Here is a 20000-nt window from a genome sequence, read left to right as displayed (position 1 = left end):
CACAGGCAGAGAGAGGGAGGGAGGGAGGGAGACACAGGCAGAGAGAGGGAGGGAGACACAGGCAGAGGGAGGGAGGGAGGGAGGGAGACACAGGCAGAGGGAGGGAGGGAGACACAGTCAGAGGGAGGGAGGGAGGGAGGGAGACACACAGGCAGAGGGAGGGAGGGAGGGAGACACACAGGCAGAGAGAGGGAGGGAGACACACAGGCAGAGGGAGGGAAGGAGACACACAGGCAGAGGGAGGGAGGGAGACACACAGGCAGAGAGAGGGAGGGAGACACAGGCAGAGAGAGGGAGGGAGACACAGGGAGGGAGGGAGACACAGGGAGGGAGGGAGGGAGGGAGGGGGACACAGTCAGAGAGAGGGAGGGAGGGAGGGAGACACAGGCAGAGGGAGGGAGGGAGGGAGACACAGGCAGAGGGAGGGAGACACAGGCAGAGAGAGGGAGGGAGGGAGACACAGGCAGAGAGAGGGAGGGAGGGAGGGAGACACAGGCAGAGAGAGGGAGGGAGACACAGGCAGAGGGAGGGAGGGAGGGAGACACAGGCAGAGGGAGGGAGGGAGGGAGACACAGGCAGAGGGAGGGAGGGAGGGAGTGAGACATAGGCAGAGAGAGGGAGGGAGGGAGAGAGGGAGGGAGGGAGAGAGAGAGGGAGGGAGACACAGGCAGAGATAGGGAGACACACAGACAGACGGACGGAGGGAGGGAGGGAGACACACAGGTAGAGGGAGGGAGGGAAGGAGACACACAGGCAGAGGGAGGGAAGGAGACACACAGGCAGAGGGACGGAGGGAAGGAGACACACAGGCAGAGGGAGGGAGGGAGACACACAGGCAGAGGGAGGGAGGGAAGGAGACACACAGGCAGAGGGAGGGAGGGAGGGAGGGAGACACACAGGTAGAGGGAGGGAGGGAAGGAGACACACAGGCAGAGGGAGGGAGACACACAGGCAGGGGGAGGGAGGGAGGGAGACACAGGCAGAGGGAGGGAGGGAGGGAGACAGGCAGAGAGAGGGAGGGAGACACACAGGCAGAGAGAGGGAGGGAGGGAGGGAGGGAGACACAGGCAGGGAGGGAGGGAGACACAGGCAGAGAAAGGGAGACACACAGACAGATGGACGGAGGGAGGGAGGGAGGGAGACACACAGGCAGAGGGAGGGAGGGAGACACACAGGCAGAGGGAGGGAGGGAGGGAGGGAGACACAGGCGGAGGGAGGGAGGGAGACACAGGCAGAGGGAGGGAGGGAAATTGTCCCATAGTGTTCAGGGATGTGTAGGTTAGGGTGGATTGGCCGTGCTAAATTGTCCCACAGTGTTCAGGGATGTGTAGGTTAGGGTGGATTGGCCGTGCTAAATTGTCCCACAGTGTTCAGGGATGTGTAGGTTAGGGTGGATTGGCCGTGCTAAATTGTCCCACAGTGTTCAGGGATGTGTAGGTTAGGGTGGATTGGCCGTGCTAAATTGTTCCATAGTGTTCAGGGATGTGTAGGTTAGGGTGGATTGGCCGTGCTAAATTGTCCCATAGTGTTCAGGGATGTGTAGGTTAGGGTGGATTGGCCGTGCTAAATTGTCCCACAGTGTTCAGGGATGTGTAGGTTAGGGTGGATTGGCCGTGCTAAATTGTCCCACAGTGTTCAGGGATGTGTAGGTTAGGGTGGATTGGCCGTGCTAAATTGTCCCACAGTGTTCAGGGATGTGTAGGTTAGTGTGGATTGGCCGTGCTAAATTGTCCCACAGTGTTCAGGGATGTGTAGGTTAGGGTGGATTGGCCGTGCTAAATTGTCCCATAGTGTTCAGGGATGTGTAGGTTAGGGTGGATTGGCCGTGCTAAATTGTCCCATAGTGTTCAGGGATGTGTAGGTTAGGGTGGATTGGCCGTGCTAAATTGTCCCACAGTGTTCAGGGATGTGTAGGTTAGGGTGGATTGGCCGTGCTAAATTGTCGCACAGTGTTCAGGGATGTGTAGGTTAGGGTGGATTGGCCGTGCTAAATTGTCCCGTAGTGTTCAGGGATGTGTAGGTTAGGGTGGATTGGCCGTGCTAAATTGTCCCACAGTGTTCAGGGATGTGTAGGTTAGGGTGGATTGGCCGTGCTAAATTGTCCCGTAGTGTTCAGGGATGTGTAGGTTAGGGTGGATTGGCCGTGCTAAATTGTCCCACAGTGTTCAGGGATGTGTAGGTTAGGGTGGATTGGCCGTGCTGAATTGTCCCACAGTGTTCAGGGATGTGTAGGTCAGGGTGGATTGGCCCGTGCTGAATTGTCCCACAGTGTTCAGGGATGTGTAGGTTAGGGTGGATTGGCCGTGCTAAATTGTCCCACAGTGTTCAGGGATGTGTAGGTTAGGGTGGATTGGCCGTGCTAAATTGTCCCACAGTGTTCAGGGATGTGTAGGTTAGGGTGGATTGGCCGTGCTAAATTGTCCCATAGTGTTCAGGGATGTGTAGGTTAGGGTGGATTGGCCGTGCTAAATTGTCCCACAGTGTTCAGGGATGTGTAGGTTAGGGTGGATTGGCCGTGCTAAATTGTCCCATAGTGTTCAGGGATGTGTAGGTTAGGGTGGATTGGCCGTGCTAAATTGTCCCGTAGTGATCAGGGATGTGTAGGTTAGGGTGGATTGGCCGTGCTAAATTGTCCCACAGTGTTCAGGGATGTGTAGGTTAGGGTGGATTGGCCGTGCTAAATTGTCCCACAGTGTTCAGGGATGTGTAGGTTCGGGTGGATTGGCCGTGCTAAATTGTCCCAGAGTGTTCAGGGATGTGTAGGTCAGGGTGGATTGGCCGTGCTAAATTGTCCCATAGTGTTCAGGGATGTGTAGGTCAGGGTGGATTGGCCCGTGCTGAATTGTCCCACAGTGTTCAGGGATGTGTAGGTTAGGGTGGATTGGCCGTGCTAAATTGTCCCACAGTGTTCAGGGATGTGTAGGTTAGGGTGGATTGGCCGTGCTAAATTGTCCCACAGTGTTCAGGGATGTGTAGGTCAGGGTGGATTGGCCCGTGCTGAATTGTCCCACAGTGTTCAGGGATGTGTAGGTTAGGGTGGATTGGCCGTGCTGAATTGTCCCACAGTGTTCAGGGATGTGTAGGTTAGGGTGGATTGGCCGTGCTAAATTGTCCCACAGTGTTCAGGGATGTGTAGGTTAGGGTGGATTGGCCGTGCTAAATTGTCCCACAGTGTTCAGGGATGTGTAGGTTAGGGTGGATTGGCCGTGCTAAATTGTCCCATAGTGTTCAGGGATGTGTAGGTTAGGGTGGATTGGCCGTGCTAAATTGTCCCACAGTGTTCAGGGATGTGTAGGTTAGGGTGGATTGGTCAGAGTAACAGGGTAGGGGAATGGGTCTGGGTAGCTTACTCTTCGGAGGGTCAGTGTGCACTTGTTGGGCCGAAGGGCCTGTTTCCACCCTGTAGGGAATCTATCATTCTCAGTTACAGTGCACAGACGCTCAAAGGCCAGGTGAGTGCTCCATTGAATTTGGAGAGGTCTGTTCCTCAGTCTGATAATGGCAGGGGGGAAGCTGTCCTTGAACCTGTCGGCGCGTGTGTTTGAGCTTCTGACGGCAGAGAGCGTTACTGGGGTACGATGGGCCTTTGATGACGAGGGCAGCCTTCCTGCGGAAGGGCGCCGTGTAAATGCAGTCCATGGGTGGGATGGTTGGCTTCCGCGATGGTCTGTCCTGCGCACACCCTCTTCTGCTCTTCCGGACGGTCCTGGGCACAGCGGCTGGGGTCCCAGGCCGTTCTGCACTGTATGGTCTCTGTTGGTTCATCTGCTCGAGTCGGAGAGGGCCCTTCTGAACATGGCGGATTTCCTGAGCCTGCCTGAGCAACAAAGAGGCATCGTCCTGTCCTCTTGCCCATCACTTGTGTGTGGGAAGACCAGGACAGGTTGGCGGATTTCGTCCCTCCGAGGAACTTGACGCCCTCCACGTTTCAACGTCAGCTCCCATCGGGAAGAGTGTTCTCCTCCTCACTTCCCCAAAGTCAACAACCAGTTCTTTATGTTTTGCTGATGTTGAGAGAGAGAGAGAGAGAGAGAGAGAGGGAGGGGGTGGGGGAGAGAGAGAGAGAGAGAGAGGGAGGGGGTGGAGGGGGAGAGGGAGAGAAAGACAGAGGGAGAGAAAGGCAGAGAGAGAGTGAAGAAGAGAGGGAGTGAGGGAGAGAGAGAGAGGGGCAGAGAGAGAGGGAGAGGGAGAGAGATAGAGGGAGAGAGAGAGGGAAAGAGAGAGAGGGAGAAAGAGAGAGAGAGGAGGGGGGGAGGGGGAGAGAGAGAGAAAGACAGAGGGAGAGAAAGGCAGAGAGAGAGTGAAGAAGAGAGGGAGTGAGGGAGAGAGAGAGGGGCAGAGAAAGAGAGATAGAGACAGAGGGAGAGAGATAGAGGGAGAGAGAGAGGGGGAAAGAGAGAGAGGGAGAAAGAGGCAGAGAGACAGTGAGGGATGGAGAGGGGGGGGGGGGGGTCCCTGGAGCAAGTGACCAATCCCAACAAAGCAATTGGCAGAACAGAGAGGATCATGGTTCTGTGTAGTATGTGGTCAATAGCCAGAGAGACCTGGCTCTGACCCGAACTGAAATCATATCCACCGCAGCGACCAACTTACACCTAAAACCTTGGGCTGTCCTTCCAGGAACTTGTGAACAAGCAGCGTCCTCTTGCCGGCTCTGGACTTGGGTGTCTCCCGGTCCCCGGTCCCGCGGTCTGCGGTCGGCTCGGCGTCTTCCTGCTCAGGCTCCGGGGAAATCAGTGTGGCTCCTTCCGGATCGCGAGAGGGTGGGGGGGACGACGATCGCAGCAGCTGCACGTGGAGGAGGAGACCAGCAGGTCAAGGGAAATAGCTTTTGAAGGAGAACGAAGAACGGGACTGAGGAGGAGGAGGACCACAAGGCACGCCGAGCGAAGAGGGAACAGGGAGCTTGGCTCCATACCGAGCACTGTGCTGTCCCTGTCTCAGAGTCGTGCGCAGACCCCCCCCCCTCCTCGACACGTAATCCCCAAATTCAACCCGTCCCACCTCCTCCAACACCCTTATCCCTTCCCTATTCCTGAACTCGCCCCAGTATCTTTTAAACTGCAACTAGACTTACATCTGCTTCCTTCGGCACTTCAGTTCACACACTCTCTGTTAAAAACAAAACTTGCCCCTCAATCTCCCGCCTCAAAAAGACACGCTCCCCTGAGTTTTCAAATCCTCCCCCCCTCAACTTTTTGGGGAAAGACAATGTAAAGACTTGCGAACCCCTTGTTCTACACATGACCCATCAACTGTCCAAGTCCTACCCCTTGTTTGTCGTTCCAGGCTGCAATACCTCGCGTTTATCCAGACTGAACAGCCCGCTGACCCATTGGATGCCAGATCGCTTTGTAATCTTAGAAAACCTTCCTCGTGGTCTACCGTGCCACCAATGTTGCCCGTCGTCCGCCAACTCAGTAACCATACCTGCTACCTTCTCATCCAAGTCATTTATACACGAGACAAACAGGAGAGAAACCAGCGCTGATCCCTGAGGAACACCAACGGTCACAGGCCTCGACTCTGAACAGCAACATTCCACCATCACTCTCTGTCTCCTGCTGTTCACGGCCAATTCTCTATCTAATTGGCAAGCGCCCCCTGAACCCCTCGGGGACCTAACTTTACGAGTTAGTCCGCTGTGCAGAGCCCTGACCAAGGCCAGACTGAAATCCTCCCCCCCCCGCCCCAAACAAAACCACGTCCTAGGTACGCCCCCCCCCCCCCACACAACCTTCCTTCAATATGAGCAGCTCTCCAGGCATCAAGCACCTCACCCACAGTTACAGAGTACGCACAGATTTCTGCCGGGAGGGGGCGGGGGGCAGGGGGCAGGGGGGGGGTCTCGGAACTTCCTCCCGGATTTCCCACAATGTTCTGCGATACGGTAGATCGGGTCTCGGAGATTGATCCATCCTGATATTTCTAAGATCTCCCCCGAACTTCCTCTTCTGTCCCTGGGGACTGTTTGATGGGGGGACAGTGTAGAGGGAGCTTTACTCTGTATCTAACCCCGTGCTGTCCCTGTCCCTGGGAGTGTTTGATGCGGGGACAGTGTAGAGGGAGCTTTACTCTGTATCTAACCCCGTGCTGTCCCTTTCCCTGGGAGTGTTTGATAGGGGGGACAGTGTAGAGAGAGCTTTACTCTGTATCTAACCCCGTGCTGTCCCTGTCCCTGGGGAGTGTTTGATGGGGGACAGTGTAGAGTGAGCTTTACTCTGTATCTAACCCCGTGCTGTCCCTGTCCCTGGGGAGTGTTTGATGGGGGACAGTGTAGAGGGAGATTTACTCTGTATCTAACCCCGTGCTGTCCCTGTCCCTGGGGAGTGTTTGATGGGGGGAGAGTGTAGAGGGAGCTTTACTCTGTATCTAACCCCGTGCTGTCCCTGTCCCTGGGAGTGTTTGATGGGGGGACAGTGTAGAGGGAGCTTTACTCTGTATCTAACCCCGTGCTGTCCCTGTCCCTGGGAGTGTTTGATGGGGGACAGTGTAGAGGGAGCTTTACTCTGTATCTAACCCCGTGCTGTCCCTGTCCCTGGGGAGTGTTTGATGGGGGGACAGTGTAGAGGGAGCTTTACTCTGTATCTAACCCCGTGCTGTCCCTGTCCCTGGGAGTGTTTGATGGGGGACAGTGTAGAGGAAGCTTTACTCTGTATCTAACCCCGTGCTGTCCCTGTCCCTGGGAGTGTTTGATGGGGGTACAGTGCAGAGGGAGCTTTACTCTGTATCTAACCCCGTGCTGTCCCAGTCCCTGGGAGTGTTTGATGGGGGGGACAGTGTAGAGGGAGCTTTACTCTGTATCTAACCCTGTGCTGTCCCTGTCCTGGGAGTGTTTGATGGGGGACAGTGTAGAGGGAACTTTACTCTGTATCTAACCCCGTGCTGTCCCTGTCCCTGGGAGTGTTTGATGGGGGGACAGTGTAGAGGGAGCTTTACTCTGTATCTAACCCCGTGCTGTCCCTGTCCTGGGAGTGTTTGATGGGGGGGACAGTGTAGAGGGAGCTTTACTCTGTATCTAACCCCCGTGCTGTCCCTGTCCCTGGGAGTGTTTGATGGGGGGGACAGTGGAGAGGGAGCTTTACTCTGTATCTAACCCCGTGCTGTCCCTGTCCTGGGAGTGTTTGATGGGGGGGGACAGTGTAGAGGAAGCTTTACTCTGTATCTAACCCTGTGCTGTCCCTGTCCTGGGAGTGTTTGATGGGGGACAGTGTAGAGGGAGCTTTACTCTGTATCTAACCCCGTGCTGTCCCTGTCCCTGGGAGTGTTTGATGGGGGGACAGTGTAGAGGGAGCTTTACTCTGTATCTAACCCCGTGCTGTCCCTGTCCTGGGAGTGTTTGATGGGGGGGACAGTGTAGAGGGAGCTTTACTCTGTATCTAACCCCCGTGCTGTCCCTGTCCCTGGGAGTGTTTGATGGGGGGACAGTGGAGAGGGAGCTTTACTCTGTATCTAACCCCGTGCTGTCCCTGTCCTGGGAGTGTTTGATGGGGGGGACAGTGTAGAGGGAGCTTTACTCCGTATCTAACCCCGTGCTGTCCCTGTCCCTGGGAGTGTTTGATGGGGGACAGTGTAGAGAGAGCTTTACTCTGTATCTAATCCCGTTCTGTCCCTGTCCCTGGGAGTGTTTGATGGGGGGACAGTGTAGAGGTAGCTTTACTCTGTATCTAACCCCCGTGCTGTCCCTGTCCCTGGGAGTGTTTGATGGGGGGACAGTGTAGAGGAAGCTTTACTCTGTATCTAATCCCGTGCGGTCCCTGTCCCTGGGAGTGTTTGATGGGGGACAGTGTAGAGGGAGCTTTACTCTGTATCTAACCCCGTGCTGTCCCTGTCCTGGGAGTGTTTGATGGGGGGACAGTGTAGAGGAAGCTTTACTCTGTATCTAACCCCGTGCGGTCCCTGTCCCTGGGAGTGTTTGATGGGGGGACAGTGTAGAGGAAGCTTTACTCTGTATCTAACCCCGTGCGGTCCCTGTCCCTGGGAGTGTTTGATGGGGGACAGTGTAGAGGGAGCTTTACTCTGTATCTAACCCCGTGCTGTCCCTGTCCTGGGAGTGTTTGATGGGGGGACAGTGTAGAGTGGGCTTTACTCTGTATCTAACCCCGTGCTGTCCCTAACCTGGGAGTGTTTGATGGGGGGACAGTGTAGGGGGAGCTTTACTCTGTATCTAGCCCCGTGCTGTCCCTGTCCTGGGAGTGTTTGATGGGGGACAGTGTAGAGTGGGCTTTACTCTGTATCTAACCCCGTGCTGTCCCTAACCTGGGAGTGTTTGATGGGGGGACAGTGTAGGGGGAGCTTTACTCTGTATCTAGCCCCGTGCTGTCCCTGTCCCTGGGAGTGTTTGATGGGGGGACAGTGTAGAGGGAGCTTTACTCTGTAACTAACCCCGTGCTGTCCCTGTCCTGGGAGTGTTTGATGGGGGACAGTGTAGAGTGGGCTTTACTCTGTATCTAACCCCGTGCTGTCCCTATCCTGGGAGTGTTTGATGGGGGGGGACAGTGTAGAGTGAGCTTTACTCTGTATCTAACCCCGTGCTGTCCCTTTCCCTGGGAGTGTTTGATGGGGGGACAGTGTAGAGGGAGCTTTACTCTGTATCTAACCCCGTGCTGTCCCTGTCCTGGGAGTGTTTGATGGGGGGACAGTGTAGTGGGAGCTTTACTCTGTATCTAACCCCGTGCTGTCCCTATCCTGGGAGTGTTTGATGGGGGGGGACAGTGTAGAGTGAGCTTTACTCTGTATCTAACCCCGTGCTGTCCCTGTCCCTGGGAGTGTTTGATGGGGGACAGTGTAGAGGGAGGTTTACTCTGTATCTAACCCCGTGCTGTCCCTGTCCTGGGAGTGTTTGATGGGGGGGACAGTGTAGAGGGAGGTTTACTCTGTATCTAACCCCGTGCTGTCCCAGTCCCTGGGAGTGTTTGATGGGGGACAGTGTAGAGGGAGCTTTACTCTGTATCTAACCCCGTGCTGTCCCTGTCCTGGGAGTGTTTGATGGGGGGACAGTGTAGTGTGAGCTTTACTCTGTATCTAACCCCGTGCTGTCCCAGTCCCTGTCCCTGGGAGTGTTTGATGGGGGGGACAGTGTAGAGGGAGGTTTACTCTGTATCTAACCCCCGTGCTGTCCCAGTCCCTGTCCCTGGGAGTGTTTGATGGGGGGGACAGTGTAGAGGGAGCTTTACTCTGTATCTAACCCCGTGCTGTCCCTGTCCCTGGGAGTGTTTGATGGGGGGACAGTGTAGAGAGAGCTTTACTCTGTATCTAACCCCGTGCTGTCCCTGTCCTGGGAGTGTTTGATGGGGGGGACAGTGTAGAGGGAGGTTTACTCTGTATCTAACCCCGTGCTGTCCCAGTCCCTGGGAGTGTTTGATGGGGGACAGTGTAGTGTGAGCTTTACTCTGTATCTAACCCTGTGCTGTCCCTGTCCCTGTCCCTGGGGGTGTTTGATGGGGGACAGTGTAGAGTGAGCTTTACTCTGCATCTAACCCTGTGCTGTCCCTGTCCCTGGGAGTGTTTGATGGGGGGACAGTGTAGAGGGAGGTTTACTCTGTATCTAACCCCGTGCTGTCCCTGTCCCTGGGAGTGTTTGATGGGGGGATAGTGTAGAGGGAGCTTTACTCTGTATCTAACCCCGTGCTGTCCCTGTCCTGGGAGTGTTTGATGGGGGACAGTGTAGAGTGAGCTTTACTCTGTATCTAACCCCGTGCTGTCCCTATCCTGGGAGTGTTTGATGGGGGGGGACAGTGTAGAGTGAGCTTTACTCTGTATCTAACCCCGTGCTGTCCCTTTCCCTGGGAGTGTTTGATAGGGGGGACAGTGTAGAGAGAGCTTTACTCTGTATCTAACCCCGTGCTGTCCCTGTCCTGGGAGTGTTTGATGGGGGGGACAGTGTAGAGGGAGGTTTACTCTGTATCTAACCCCGTGCTGTCCCTGTCCCTGGGAGTGTTTGATAGGGCGACAGTGTAGAGGGAGGTTTACTCTGTATCTAACCCCCGTGCTGTCCCAGTCCCTGTCCCTGGGAGTGTTTGATGGGGGGGACAGTGTAGAAGGAGCTTTACTCTGTATCTAACCCCGTGCTGTCCCTGTCCCTGGGAGTGTTTGATGGGGGATAGTGTAGAGAGAGCTTTACTCTGTATCTAACCCCGTGCTGTCCCTGTCCCTGGGATGGGGGGGGACAGTGTAGAGTGAGCTTTACTCTGTATCTAACCCCGTGCTGTCCCTGTCCCTGGGAGTGTTTGATAGGGCGACAGTGTAGAGGGAGGTTTACTCTGTATCTAATCCCCGTGCTGTCCCAGTCCCTGTCCCTGGGAGTGTTTGATGGGGGGGACAGTGTAGAGGGAGCTTTACTCTGTATCTAACCCCGTGCTGTCCCTGTCCCTGGGAGTGTTTGATGGGGGGACAGTGTAGAGGGAGCTTTACTCTGTATCTAACCCCGTGCTGTCCCTGTCCTGGGAGTGTTTGATGGGGGGGGACAGTGTAGAGGGAGGTTTACTCTGTATCTAACCCCGTGCTGTCCCAGTCCCTGGGAGTGTTTGATGGGGGACAGTGTAGAGGGAGGTTTACTCTGTATCTAACCCCGTGCTGTCCCTGTCCCTGGGAGTGTTTGATGGGGGGGACAGTGTAGAGGGAGGTTTACTCTGTATCTAACCCCGTGCTGTCCCTGTCCTGGGAGTGTTTGATGGGGGGGACAGTGTAGAGGGAGCTTTACTCTGTATCTAACCCCGTGCTGTCCCTGTCCCTGGGAGTGTTTGATGGGGGGGACAGTGTAGAGGGAGGTTTACTCTGTATCTAACCCCGTGCTGTCCCTGTCCTGGGAGTGTTTGATGGGGGGGACAGTGTAGAGGGAGCTTTACTCTGTATCTAACCCCGTGCTGTCCCTGTCCCTGGGAGTGTTTGATGGGGGGACAGTGTAGAGGGAGCTTTACTCTGTATCTAACCCCGTGCTGTCCCTGTCCCTGGGTGTGTTTGATGGGGGGACAGTGTAGAGGGAGCGTTACTCTGTATCTAAGCCCGTGCTGTCCCTGTCCCTGGGAGTGATTGATGGGGGACAGTGTAGAGAGAGCTTTACTCTGTATCTAACCCCGTGCTGTCCCTGTCCCTGGGAGTGTTTGATGGGGGGACAGTGTAGAGGGAGCGTTACTCTGTATCTAACCCCGTGCTGTCCCTGTCCCTGGGAGTGTTTGATGGGGGGACAGTGTAGAGGGAGCGTTACTCTGTATCTAAGCCCGTGCTGTCCCTGTCCCTGGGAGTGATTGATGGGGGACAGTGTAGAGGGAGCTTTACTCTGTATCTAACCCCGTGCTGTCCCTGTCCCTGGGAGTGTTTGATGGGGGGACAGTGTAGAGGGAGCTTTACTCTGTATCTAACCCCGTGCTGTCCCTGTCCCTGGGAGTGTTTGATGGGGGGACAGTGTAGAGGGAGCTTTACTCTGTATCTAACCCCGTGCTGTCCCTGTCCTGGGAGTGTTTGATGGGGGGACAGTGGAGAGGGAGCTTTACTCTGTATCTAACCCCGTGCTGTCCCTGTCCTGGGAGTGTTTGATGGGGGGGACAGTGTAGAAGGAGCTTTACTCTGTATCTAACCCCCGTGCTGTCCCTGTCCCTGGGGAGTGTTTGATGGGGGACAGTGTAGAGGGAGCTTTACTCTGTATCTAACCCCGTGCTGTCCCTGTCCCTGGGAGTGATTGATGGGGGACAGTGTAGAGGGATCTTTACTCTGTATCTAACCCCGTGCTGTCCCTGTCCCCGTCCCTGGGGGTGTTTGATGGGAACAGTGTAGAGGGAGCTTTACTCTGTATCTAACCCCGTGCTGTCCCAGTCCCTGTCCCTGGGAGTGTTTGATGGGGGGACAGTCTAGGGGGAGGTTTACTCTGTATCTAACCCCCGTGCTGTCCCTGTCCTGGGAATGTTTGATGGGGGACAGTGTAGAGGGAGCTTTACTCTGTATCTAACCCCCGTGCTGTCCCTGTCCCTGGGAGTGTTTGATGGGGGGACAGTGTAGAGGGAGCTTTACTCTATATCTAACCCCGTGCTGTCCCTGTCCCTGGGTGTGTTTGATGGGGGGACAGTGTAGAGGGAGCTTTACTCTGTATCTAACCCCGTGCTGTCCCAGTCCCTGTCCCTGGGAGTGTTTGATGGGGGGACAGTGTAGAGGGAGGTTTACTCTGTATCTAACCCCGTGCTGTCCCTGTCCTGGGAGTGTTTGATGGGGGACAGTGTAGAGGGAGGTTTACTCTGTATCTAACCCCGTGCTGTCCCTGTCCTGGGAGTGTTTGATGGGGGGGACAGTGTAGAGTGAGCTTTACGCTGTATCTAACCCCGTGCTGTCCCAGTCCCTGGGAGTGTTTGATGGGGGGGACAGTGTAGAGGGAGGTTTACTCTGTATCTAACCCCGTACTGTCCCAGTCCCTGTCCCTGGGAGTGTTTGATGGGGGACAGTGTAGAGGGAGCTTTACTCTGTATCTAACCCCGTGCTGTCCCTGTCCTGGGGAGTGTTTGATGGGGGGGACAGTGTAGAGGGAGGTTTACTCTGTATCTAACCCCGTACTGTCCCAGTCCCTGTCCCTGGGAGTGTTTGATGGGGGACAGTGTAGAGGGAGCTTTACTCTGTATCTAATCCCGTGCTGTCCCTGTCCTGGGGAGTGTTTGATGGGGGACAGTGTAGAGGGAGGTTTACTCTGTATCTAACCCCGTACTGTCCCAGTCCCTGGGAGTGTTTGATGGGGGACAGTGTAGAGGGAGCTTTACTCTGTATCTAACCCCGTGCTGTCCCTGTCCCTGGGAGTGTTTGATGGGGGACAGTGTAGAGGGAGGTTTACTCTGTATCTAACCCCGTGCTGTCCCTGTCCCTGGGAGTGTTTGATGGGGGACAGTGGAGAGGGAGCTTTACTCTGTATCTAACCCCGTGCTGTCCCTGTCCTGGGAGTGTTTGATGGGGGGGACAGTGTAGAAGGAGCTTTACTCTGTATCTAACCCCGTGCTGTCCCTGTCCCTGGGAGTGATTGATGGGAACAGTGTAGAGGGAGCTTTACTCTGTATCTAACCCCGTGCTGTCCCAGTCCCTGTCCCTGGGAGTGTTTGATGGGGGGACAGTGTAGGGGGAGGTTTACTCTGTATCTAACCCCCGTGCTGTCCCTGTCCTGGGAATGTTTGATGGGGGACAGTGTAGAGGGAGCTTTACTCTGTATCTAACCCCCGTGCTGTCCCTGTCCCTGGGAGTGTTTGATGGGGGGACAGTGTAGAGGGAGCTTTACTCTATATCTAACCCCGTGCTGTCCCTGTCCCTGGGTGTGTTTGATGGGGGGACAGTGTAGAGGGAGCTTTACTCTGTATCTAACCCCGTGCTGTCCCAGTCCCTGTCCCTGGGAGTGTTTGATGGGGGGACAGTGTAGAGGGAGGTTTACTCTGTATCTAACCCCGTGCTGTCCCTGTCCTGGGAGTGTTTGATGGGGGACAGTGTAGAGGGAGGTTTACTCTGTATCTAACCCCGTGCTGTCCCTGTCCTGGGAGTGTTTGATGGGGGGGACAGTGTAGAGTGAGCTTTACGCTGTATCTAACCCCGTGCTGTCCCAGTCCCTGGGAGTGTTTGATGGGGGGGACAGTGTAGAGGGAGGTTTACTCTGTATCTAACCCCGTACTGTCCCAGTCCCTGTCCCTGGGAGTGTTTGATGGGGGACAGTGTAGAGGGAGCTTTATTCTGTATCTAACCCCGTGCTGTCCCTGTCCTGGGGAGTGTTTGATGGGGGGGACAGTGTAGAGGGAGGTTTACTCTGTATCTAACCCCGTACTGTCCCAGTCCCTGTCCCTGGGAGTGTATGATGGGGGACAGTGTAGAGGGAGCTTTACTCTGTATCTAACCCCGTGCTGTCCCTGTCCCTGGGAGTGTTTGATGGGGGTACAGTGTAGAGGGAGGTTTACTCTGTATCTAACCCCATGCTGTCCCTGTCCTGGGAGTGTTTGATGGGGGGACAGTGTAGAGGGAGGTTTACTCTGTATCTAACCCCGTACTGTCCCAGTCCCTGTCCCTGGGTGTGTTTGATGGGGGACAGTGTAGAGAGAGCTTTACTCTGTATCTAACCCCGTGCTGTCCCTGTCCCTGGGGAGTGTTTGATGGGGGGACAGTGTAGAGTGAGCTTTACTCTGTATCTAACCCCGTGCTGTCCCTGTCCCTGGGAGTGTTTGATGGGGGACAGTGTAGAGAGAGCTTTACTCTGTATCTAACCCCGTGCTGTCCCTGTCCCTGGGAGTGTTTGATGGGGGGACAGTGTAGAGGAAGCTTTACTCTGTATCTAACCCTGTGCTGTCCCTGTCCCTGGGAGTGTTTGATGGGGGGACAGTGTAGAGTGAGCTTTACTCTGTATCTAACCCCGTGCTGACCCTGTCCCTGGGAGTGTTTGATGGGGGGACAGTGTAGAGGGAGCTTTACTCTGTATCTAACCCCGTGCTGACCCTGTCCCTGGGAGTGTTTGATGGGGGGACAGTGTAGAGGGAGGTTTACTCTGTATCTAACCCCGTGCTGTCCCTGTCCTGGGTGTGTTTGATGGGGGGACAGTGTAGAGGGAGCTTTACTCTGTATCTAACCCCGTGCTGTCCCTGTCCCTGTCCCTGGGAGTGTTTGATGGTCAGGGGGTTTAGGAGGGGGGGGTGTGAGGCCCGATCGATCCGACCCGATTACCTGTTAGTAACAGGACGCGACCGTACCTGGTCCATCTGGGGTTCCCAGAGACGAAGGAGATGATAGAGACTGATGGACACGATGATACACAGCATCATCCCACTCAGGGTGAGGAGGTAAAAGATCGGGACGTTCACGTACAGGAGTCTCTGTCCGAAAATAACATCACAGACTTTCATCTGCTCTCTTGCTTTGTCACAATGAAAGTGAGGAGGGCCACTCAGCCCCTTCCCCAGACTGTCCCGCAGGAACAGGAGGAGGGGCCACTCAGCCCCTTCCCCAGACTGTCCCGCAGGAACAGGAGGAGGGGCCACTCAGCCCCTTCCCCAGACTGTCCCACAGGAACAGGAGGGGGGGCCACTCAGCCCCTTCCCCAGACTGTCCCACAGGAACAGGAGGGGGGGCCACTCAGCCCCTTCCCCAGACTGTCCCGCAGGAACAGGAGGAGGGGCCACTCAGCCCCTTCCCCAGACTGTCCCACAGGAACAGGAGGGGGGCCACTCAGCCCCTTCCCCAGACTGTCCCACAGGAACAGGAGGAGGGGCCACTCAGCCCCTTCCCCAGACTGTCCCACAGGAACAGGAGGAGGGGCCACTCAGCCCCTTCCCCAGACTGTCCCACAGGAACAGGAGGAGGGGCCACTCAGCCCCTTCCCCAGACTGTCCCGCAGGAACAGGAGGAGGGGCCACTCAGCCCCTTCCCCAGACTGTCCCACAGGAACAGGAGGGGGGCCACTCAGCCCCTTCCCCAGACTGTCCCACAGGAACAGGAGGAGGGGACATTCAGCCCCTTCCCCAGACTGTCCCACAGAGGGAGGAGGAGGGGACATTCAGCCCCCCTGTCCCACAGGAACGGGAGGGTCAAATCCCTTGTAACAAATGAACAGTGAGAGGCCATTCGGTCCACACTCCCACCTCCCAGGTATCCCAGAGGAACAGCTCGCTGTAACTGCCGACTTTGTGTCAGCCCCGTGCTGGGGTGTAACGGAAACTGGCTCTGATCCTCGGGCCCAGTTCACTCGAGGACGCTCCTCGGGAAATTGCGAAGCTCCTCCAGCTCGCTTCGAGGGACACTCTCTCGGGTCTGTACAGCCTCTACCACACACACCCTCCTCCAGGTTAACTCAACCAGAGGCCTGATGGTACCTCAGGCCACAGCGCCGACTCCAACGCAAACCATAACTCACCTCCTGAGGACACAGGAAGACACAGCTATCGGCCGTGCTCCCTGTCCATCCTCCGAACTTCGGCCCAGGCTCATTCCCTGCCCAAATCTCAGCTCATTCCCATCGTCTGACAGACGGGTGGAGGCTGCCATTTGCCTTGTTACTGAGTGCGCCACCGTCTTTCGGACAGCACTTAGCAACGACGTTGCTGTGGGTCTGGAGTCACACGTAGGCCAGACCAGAGAAGGATTACAGTGCGGACCTCCCTCGGCGCTGACCCTCCGACAGTGCGGCCCTCCCTCGGCGCTGACCCTCCGACAGTGCGGCCCTCCCTCAGCCCTGACCCTCCGACAGTGCGGCCCTCCCTCGGCGCTGACCCTCCGACAGTGCGGCCCTCCCTCAGCCCTGACCCTCCGACAGTGCGGCCCTCCCTCAGCACTGACCCTCCGACAGTGCGGCCCTCCCTCAGCACTGACCCTCCGACAGTGCGGCCCTCCCTCAGCACTGACCCTCCGACAGTGCGGCCCTCCCTCAGCACTGACCCTCCGACAGTGCGGCCCTCCCTCAGCCCTGACCCTCCGACAGTGTGGATTGTGGGGGGTTACCTGTTTTCCCAGGAGGTGGTAGCATCTTTGGGTATCCTCACCCACCAGGCAGAGCAGTGACATCTTCCTGTGCTCACTGATGTCCACCAGGTACATGACTAACTCAATGGCGGAGGTCACCATGGTGACAATGGCGCAGACCAGGCACGCTTTCAGCTGTAAGTCAGAGGGGACACGCCATTTGACCGATCGCTTGGCCGGACGGAGGTGGGGGTGGGAAGGGTTGAACTGCGGACTCCAAAGCTTCGGGGAGTTGGGTGGGGTGGGAGACGGGGTGGACACGAAGTGGGTAACCCCCCTGCCCCACGACCCCCAGCCACCCCAGCAGTGGCCCTCCCGAACCGTCGATAAACGCTTCCCCACACCCCCTTCACCCGACAACAGACCGTCCCACACCAATCTCCTTCCACGCCCCCCCCCACCCCCCATCGAGGGCCCCAAGTTGGGCCCTGGGGCCTGGTCATGGGTGCCCCTCAGAGCGTCGCCGTGACAACGGTACCCACTTCGGGCCCAGCCCCTGGGAATCTGAAGGTGGGTCCGCCATGGTGAGGGCCGAAGGGGGGGTGGGGTGACGCAGGAGATGCTTCCCCTCCCCCACCCCCTCCCTCCAACTCCTCCACCTTCCAGCAGACATGTCGGACTCACAGAGACGGAAACAGACCCTTCAGCCCAAATCGCCCTGATATCCCAACCCAATCTAGTCCCACCTGCCAACACCCGGCCCATATCCCCCCCAAACCCTTCCTATCCATATCCCCATCCAAATGCCTCTTAAATGTTGTCATTGTCCCAGCCTCCACCACATCCTCTGGCAGCTCATTCCATACACGTACCACCCTCTGGGTGAAAAAGTTGCCCCTTAGGTCCCTTTTATATCTTTCCCCTCTCACCCTAAACCTATGCCCCTCTAGTTCTGGACTCCCCCACCCCAGGGAAAAGACTTTGTCTATTTACCCTATCCATGTCCCTCATGATTTTATAAACCTCTATAAGGTCACCCCTCAGCCTCCGACGCTCCAGGGGAAACAGCCCCAGCCTGTTCAGCCTCTCCCTGTAGCTCAAACCCTCCAACCCTGACAACATCCTTGTCAATCTTTTCCGGAACCCTTTCAAGTTTGGCAACTTCGATAGAAAAGGTTTGGAAGGATGTGGGCTAAGTCCAGGGAAATGGGGTCGGCGGGGGTGGAGGTGATGGGTCAGCACGGACTGGTTTAGGCCGAACGGCCTGTCTCCGTCCTTCCTGTAGCAGGGAGACCAGGACTCAAGGAAGCATTCCAACAGTGGCCTCACCGACGTCCTGTCCAGCCGCAACATGGCCTCCCAACTCGATGCGCTGACCAATAAAGGCAGAGCACTCCAAACGCCCTCTGCGCCACCTCGTCTACCTTGTTGCTGGGTCATCGGGGATGGCCGTCCTAAGGTGGCACCCGGCCTCAGTCTTGCCAAGAAGGGCGTTGCATCGCCGATGCTTTTAACCCGGCATTGCATCAGGACCGCTGGCAAGAATTCCAAACTTGGAACGATCACAATCGTTCCTACACACCATCCCGACTAATCATAACCGAATTTTTTTTTATATGTTGTTGTTCGTACAACTGGGTTGGACCAGCATTAAGAGGGCTGCTAAGAGTCAACCACATCACTGTGGGTCTGGAGTCACATGTAGGCCACGCCAGGTACTTCCTTCCCTCAAGACCATTAGGGTCGGTTTCTCCTGACAATCGACACTCAACTCTTAATTCCAGACTATTATCGAATTCAAATTCCGCCCCTGTCATGACGGGATTCGAACTTGGGATCCCCAGGGGTCTCTGAGTCGACAGCATTCTGGCGATAATACCACTCGGCCATCGCCTCCCCTCAAAGATCATCAGAGCTTCAGCTCATTCAAACTGGTTGGGAATGTCGCTCCCTGAGTTGTTTCTCTGTGTAAGTAAGGAGCATGTATCCCCTCCCCCCCCCCCCCCCCCCCACCAACCCCCAAAACGAGCCTCCCATCCCCGGCCGCTTTCTCCATGACAACAGAGCTCCTGCATTTCAACGAGGCGAACTCCGACGGGAATAAGGCCTGTTCACGGGGCTGGGAGAGATTGTGGAAAGCTATGATAATAGCTTGGCAGCGGTAAACGTTCAACCAGCACATGGTGACAATTACCAAGAGCTGTCAACTCCAACCCAGCGCCAGTGACTTACAGAGGGAGCTGGGTTTGTTCTTCAGCACAGAGACCATAGCAAAATCCAAAGAGGGGTACAAATCGGAAACAGTTCGGCAGTCAGCAAAGCAGGACGGAGAAATTGTTTAAAAAGTGGGGGGGTGGGAATGTGGATTCTGAGAGTCAGCTCGCTGGAAACGCCAGAACTGACTGTAAAAGTTTCGATGGGCGTGTAAAGAGAATGAGATTGACCGAAAACTAAATGTGGGTCCCTTACGGTCACGCGTGGGGGAACTTTATAACACAGAACAAAGAATTGGCGGACAAATCCAGAGGTGAAAGTGGGGACTGCAGATGCTGGAGATCTGAACGGTGCTGGAAAAGCGCAGCAGGTCAGGCAGCATCCGAGGAGCGGGAGAATCGACGTTTCGGGCCCTTCGTCACAAACTAAATTCACGCTTGGCTGGTGTCAGAAATGACGGGGGAAACATGGGGTTTAGTGTGGGAGAGAAATTGTACGAGAGAAACTGAGGGGATTGTAGGCTGGGGCCGGGACGTTAAGCGTCATTCAAAGGGGAGGTTGATAAATTCTCGATCTCGCCAGGAATTATGGGATGCAGGGAGAGTTGTGGGTAAGTGGCGTTGAAATGCCAGTCGGGCCGTGATTGAATGACGGAGGGGATACGATGGGCTGAATAGCCTTAGTCCATTCCTATGTCTTATGATCTTATGGACCGAGGGCTGATAAATCCCCAGGGCCGAATAACCTACGATCCACAGCATTTAAGGAAGTGGCCCTAGAAATAGTGAATCCATTAGTGGTCATGTTCCAAGATTCTTTAGACTCTGGAATAGTTCCTGCAGATTGGAGGGTAGTTAATGTAACCCCATTATTTAAAATACATGGTACAAAGAAAACAGTGATTACAGACGAGTGAGTCTGACGTCAGTGATGAGGGCAGAGCAGTAGATGTGATCTATATGGACTTCAGTAAGGCATTCGACAAGGTTCCCCATGGGAGACTGGTTAGCAAGGTTAGATCTCATGGAATACAGGGAGAACTAGCCATTTGGATACAGAACTGGCTCAGAGGTAGAAGACAGAGGGTGGTGGTGGAGGGTTGATTTTCTGACTGGAGGCCTGTGACCAGTGGAGTGCCACAAGGATCGGTGCTGGGACCTCTACTTTTTGTCATTTACATAAATGATTTGGATGCGAGCATAAGGGGTACAGTTAGTAAGTTTGCAGATGACACCAAAATTGGAGGTGTAGTGGACAGCGAAGAGGGTTACCTCAGATTACAACAGGATCTGGACCAGATGGGCCAATGGGCTGAGAAGTGGTAGATGGAGTTTAATTCAGATAAATGTGAGGTGCTGCATTTTGGGAAAGCAAATCTTAGCAGGACT

General features: G+C 55.7%; 1 protein-coding gene across 1 annotated transcript in view; it reads right to left on the bottom strand.

Moving 5' to 3' along the window:
* The window catches only part of LOC140468665 (uncharacterized), a 72986-nt gene that overhangs the window by 18029 nt on the left and 34957 nt on the right, over positions 1-20000 (bottom strand). Inside the window, exons 5-7 of the mRNA XM_072564742.1 lie at positions 16438-16593; positions 14694-14816; positions 4594-4788 (exon numbers count right to left, since the gene is read on the bottom strand). Of these exons, the coding sequence (XP_072420843.1) occupies positions 4594-4788; positions 14694-14816; positions 16438-16593 (474 nt within the window). The remainder of the gene's footprint in view (positions 1-4593; positions 4789-14693; positions 14817-16437; positions 16594-20000) is intronic.

Source organism: Chiloscyllium punctatum, chromosome 47, assembly GCF_047496795.1.
Source record: "Chiloscyllium punctatum isolate Juve2018m chromosome 47, sChiPun1.3, whole genome shotgun sequence".
NCBI classification, from domain to species: Eukaryota; Metazoa; Chordata; class Chondrichthyes; order Orectolobiformes; family Hemiscylliidae; genus Chiloscyllium; species Chiloscyllium punctatum.
Note: the sequence above shows the minus strand (reverse complement) of the source record. Positions and strands in the feature narration are given on the sequence as shown.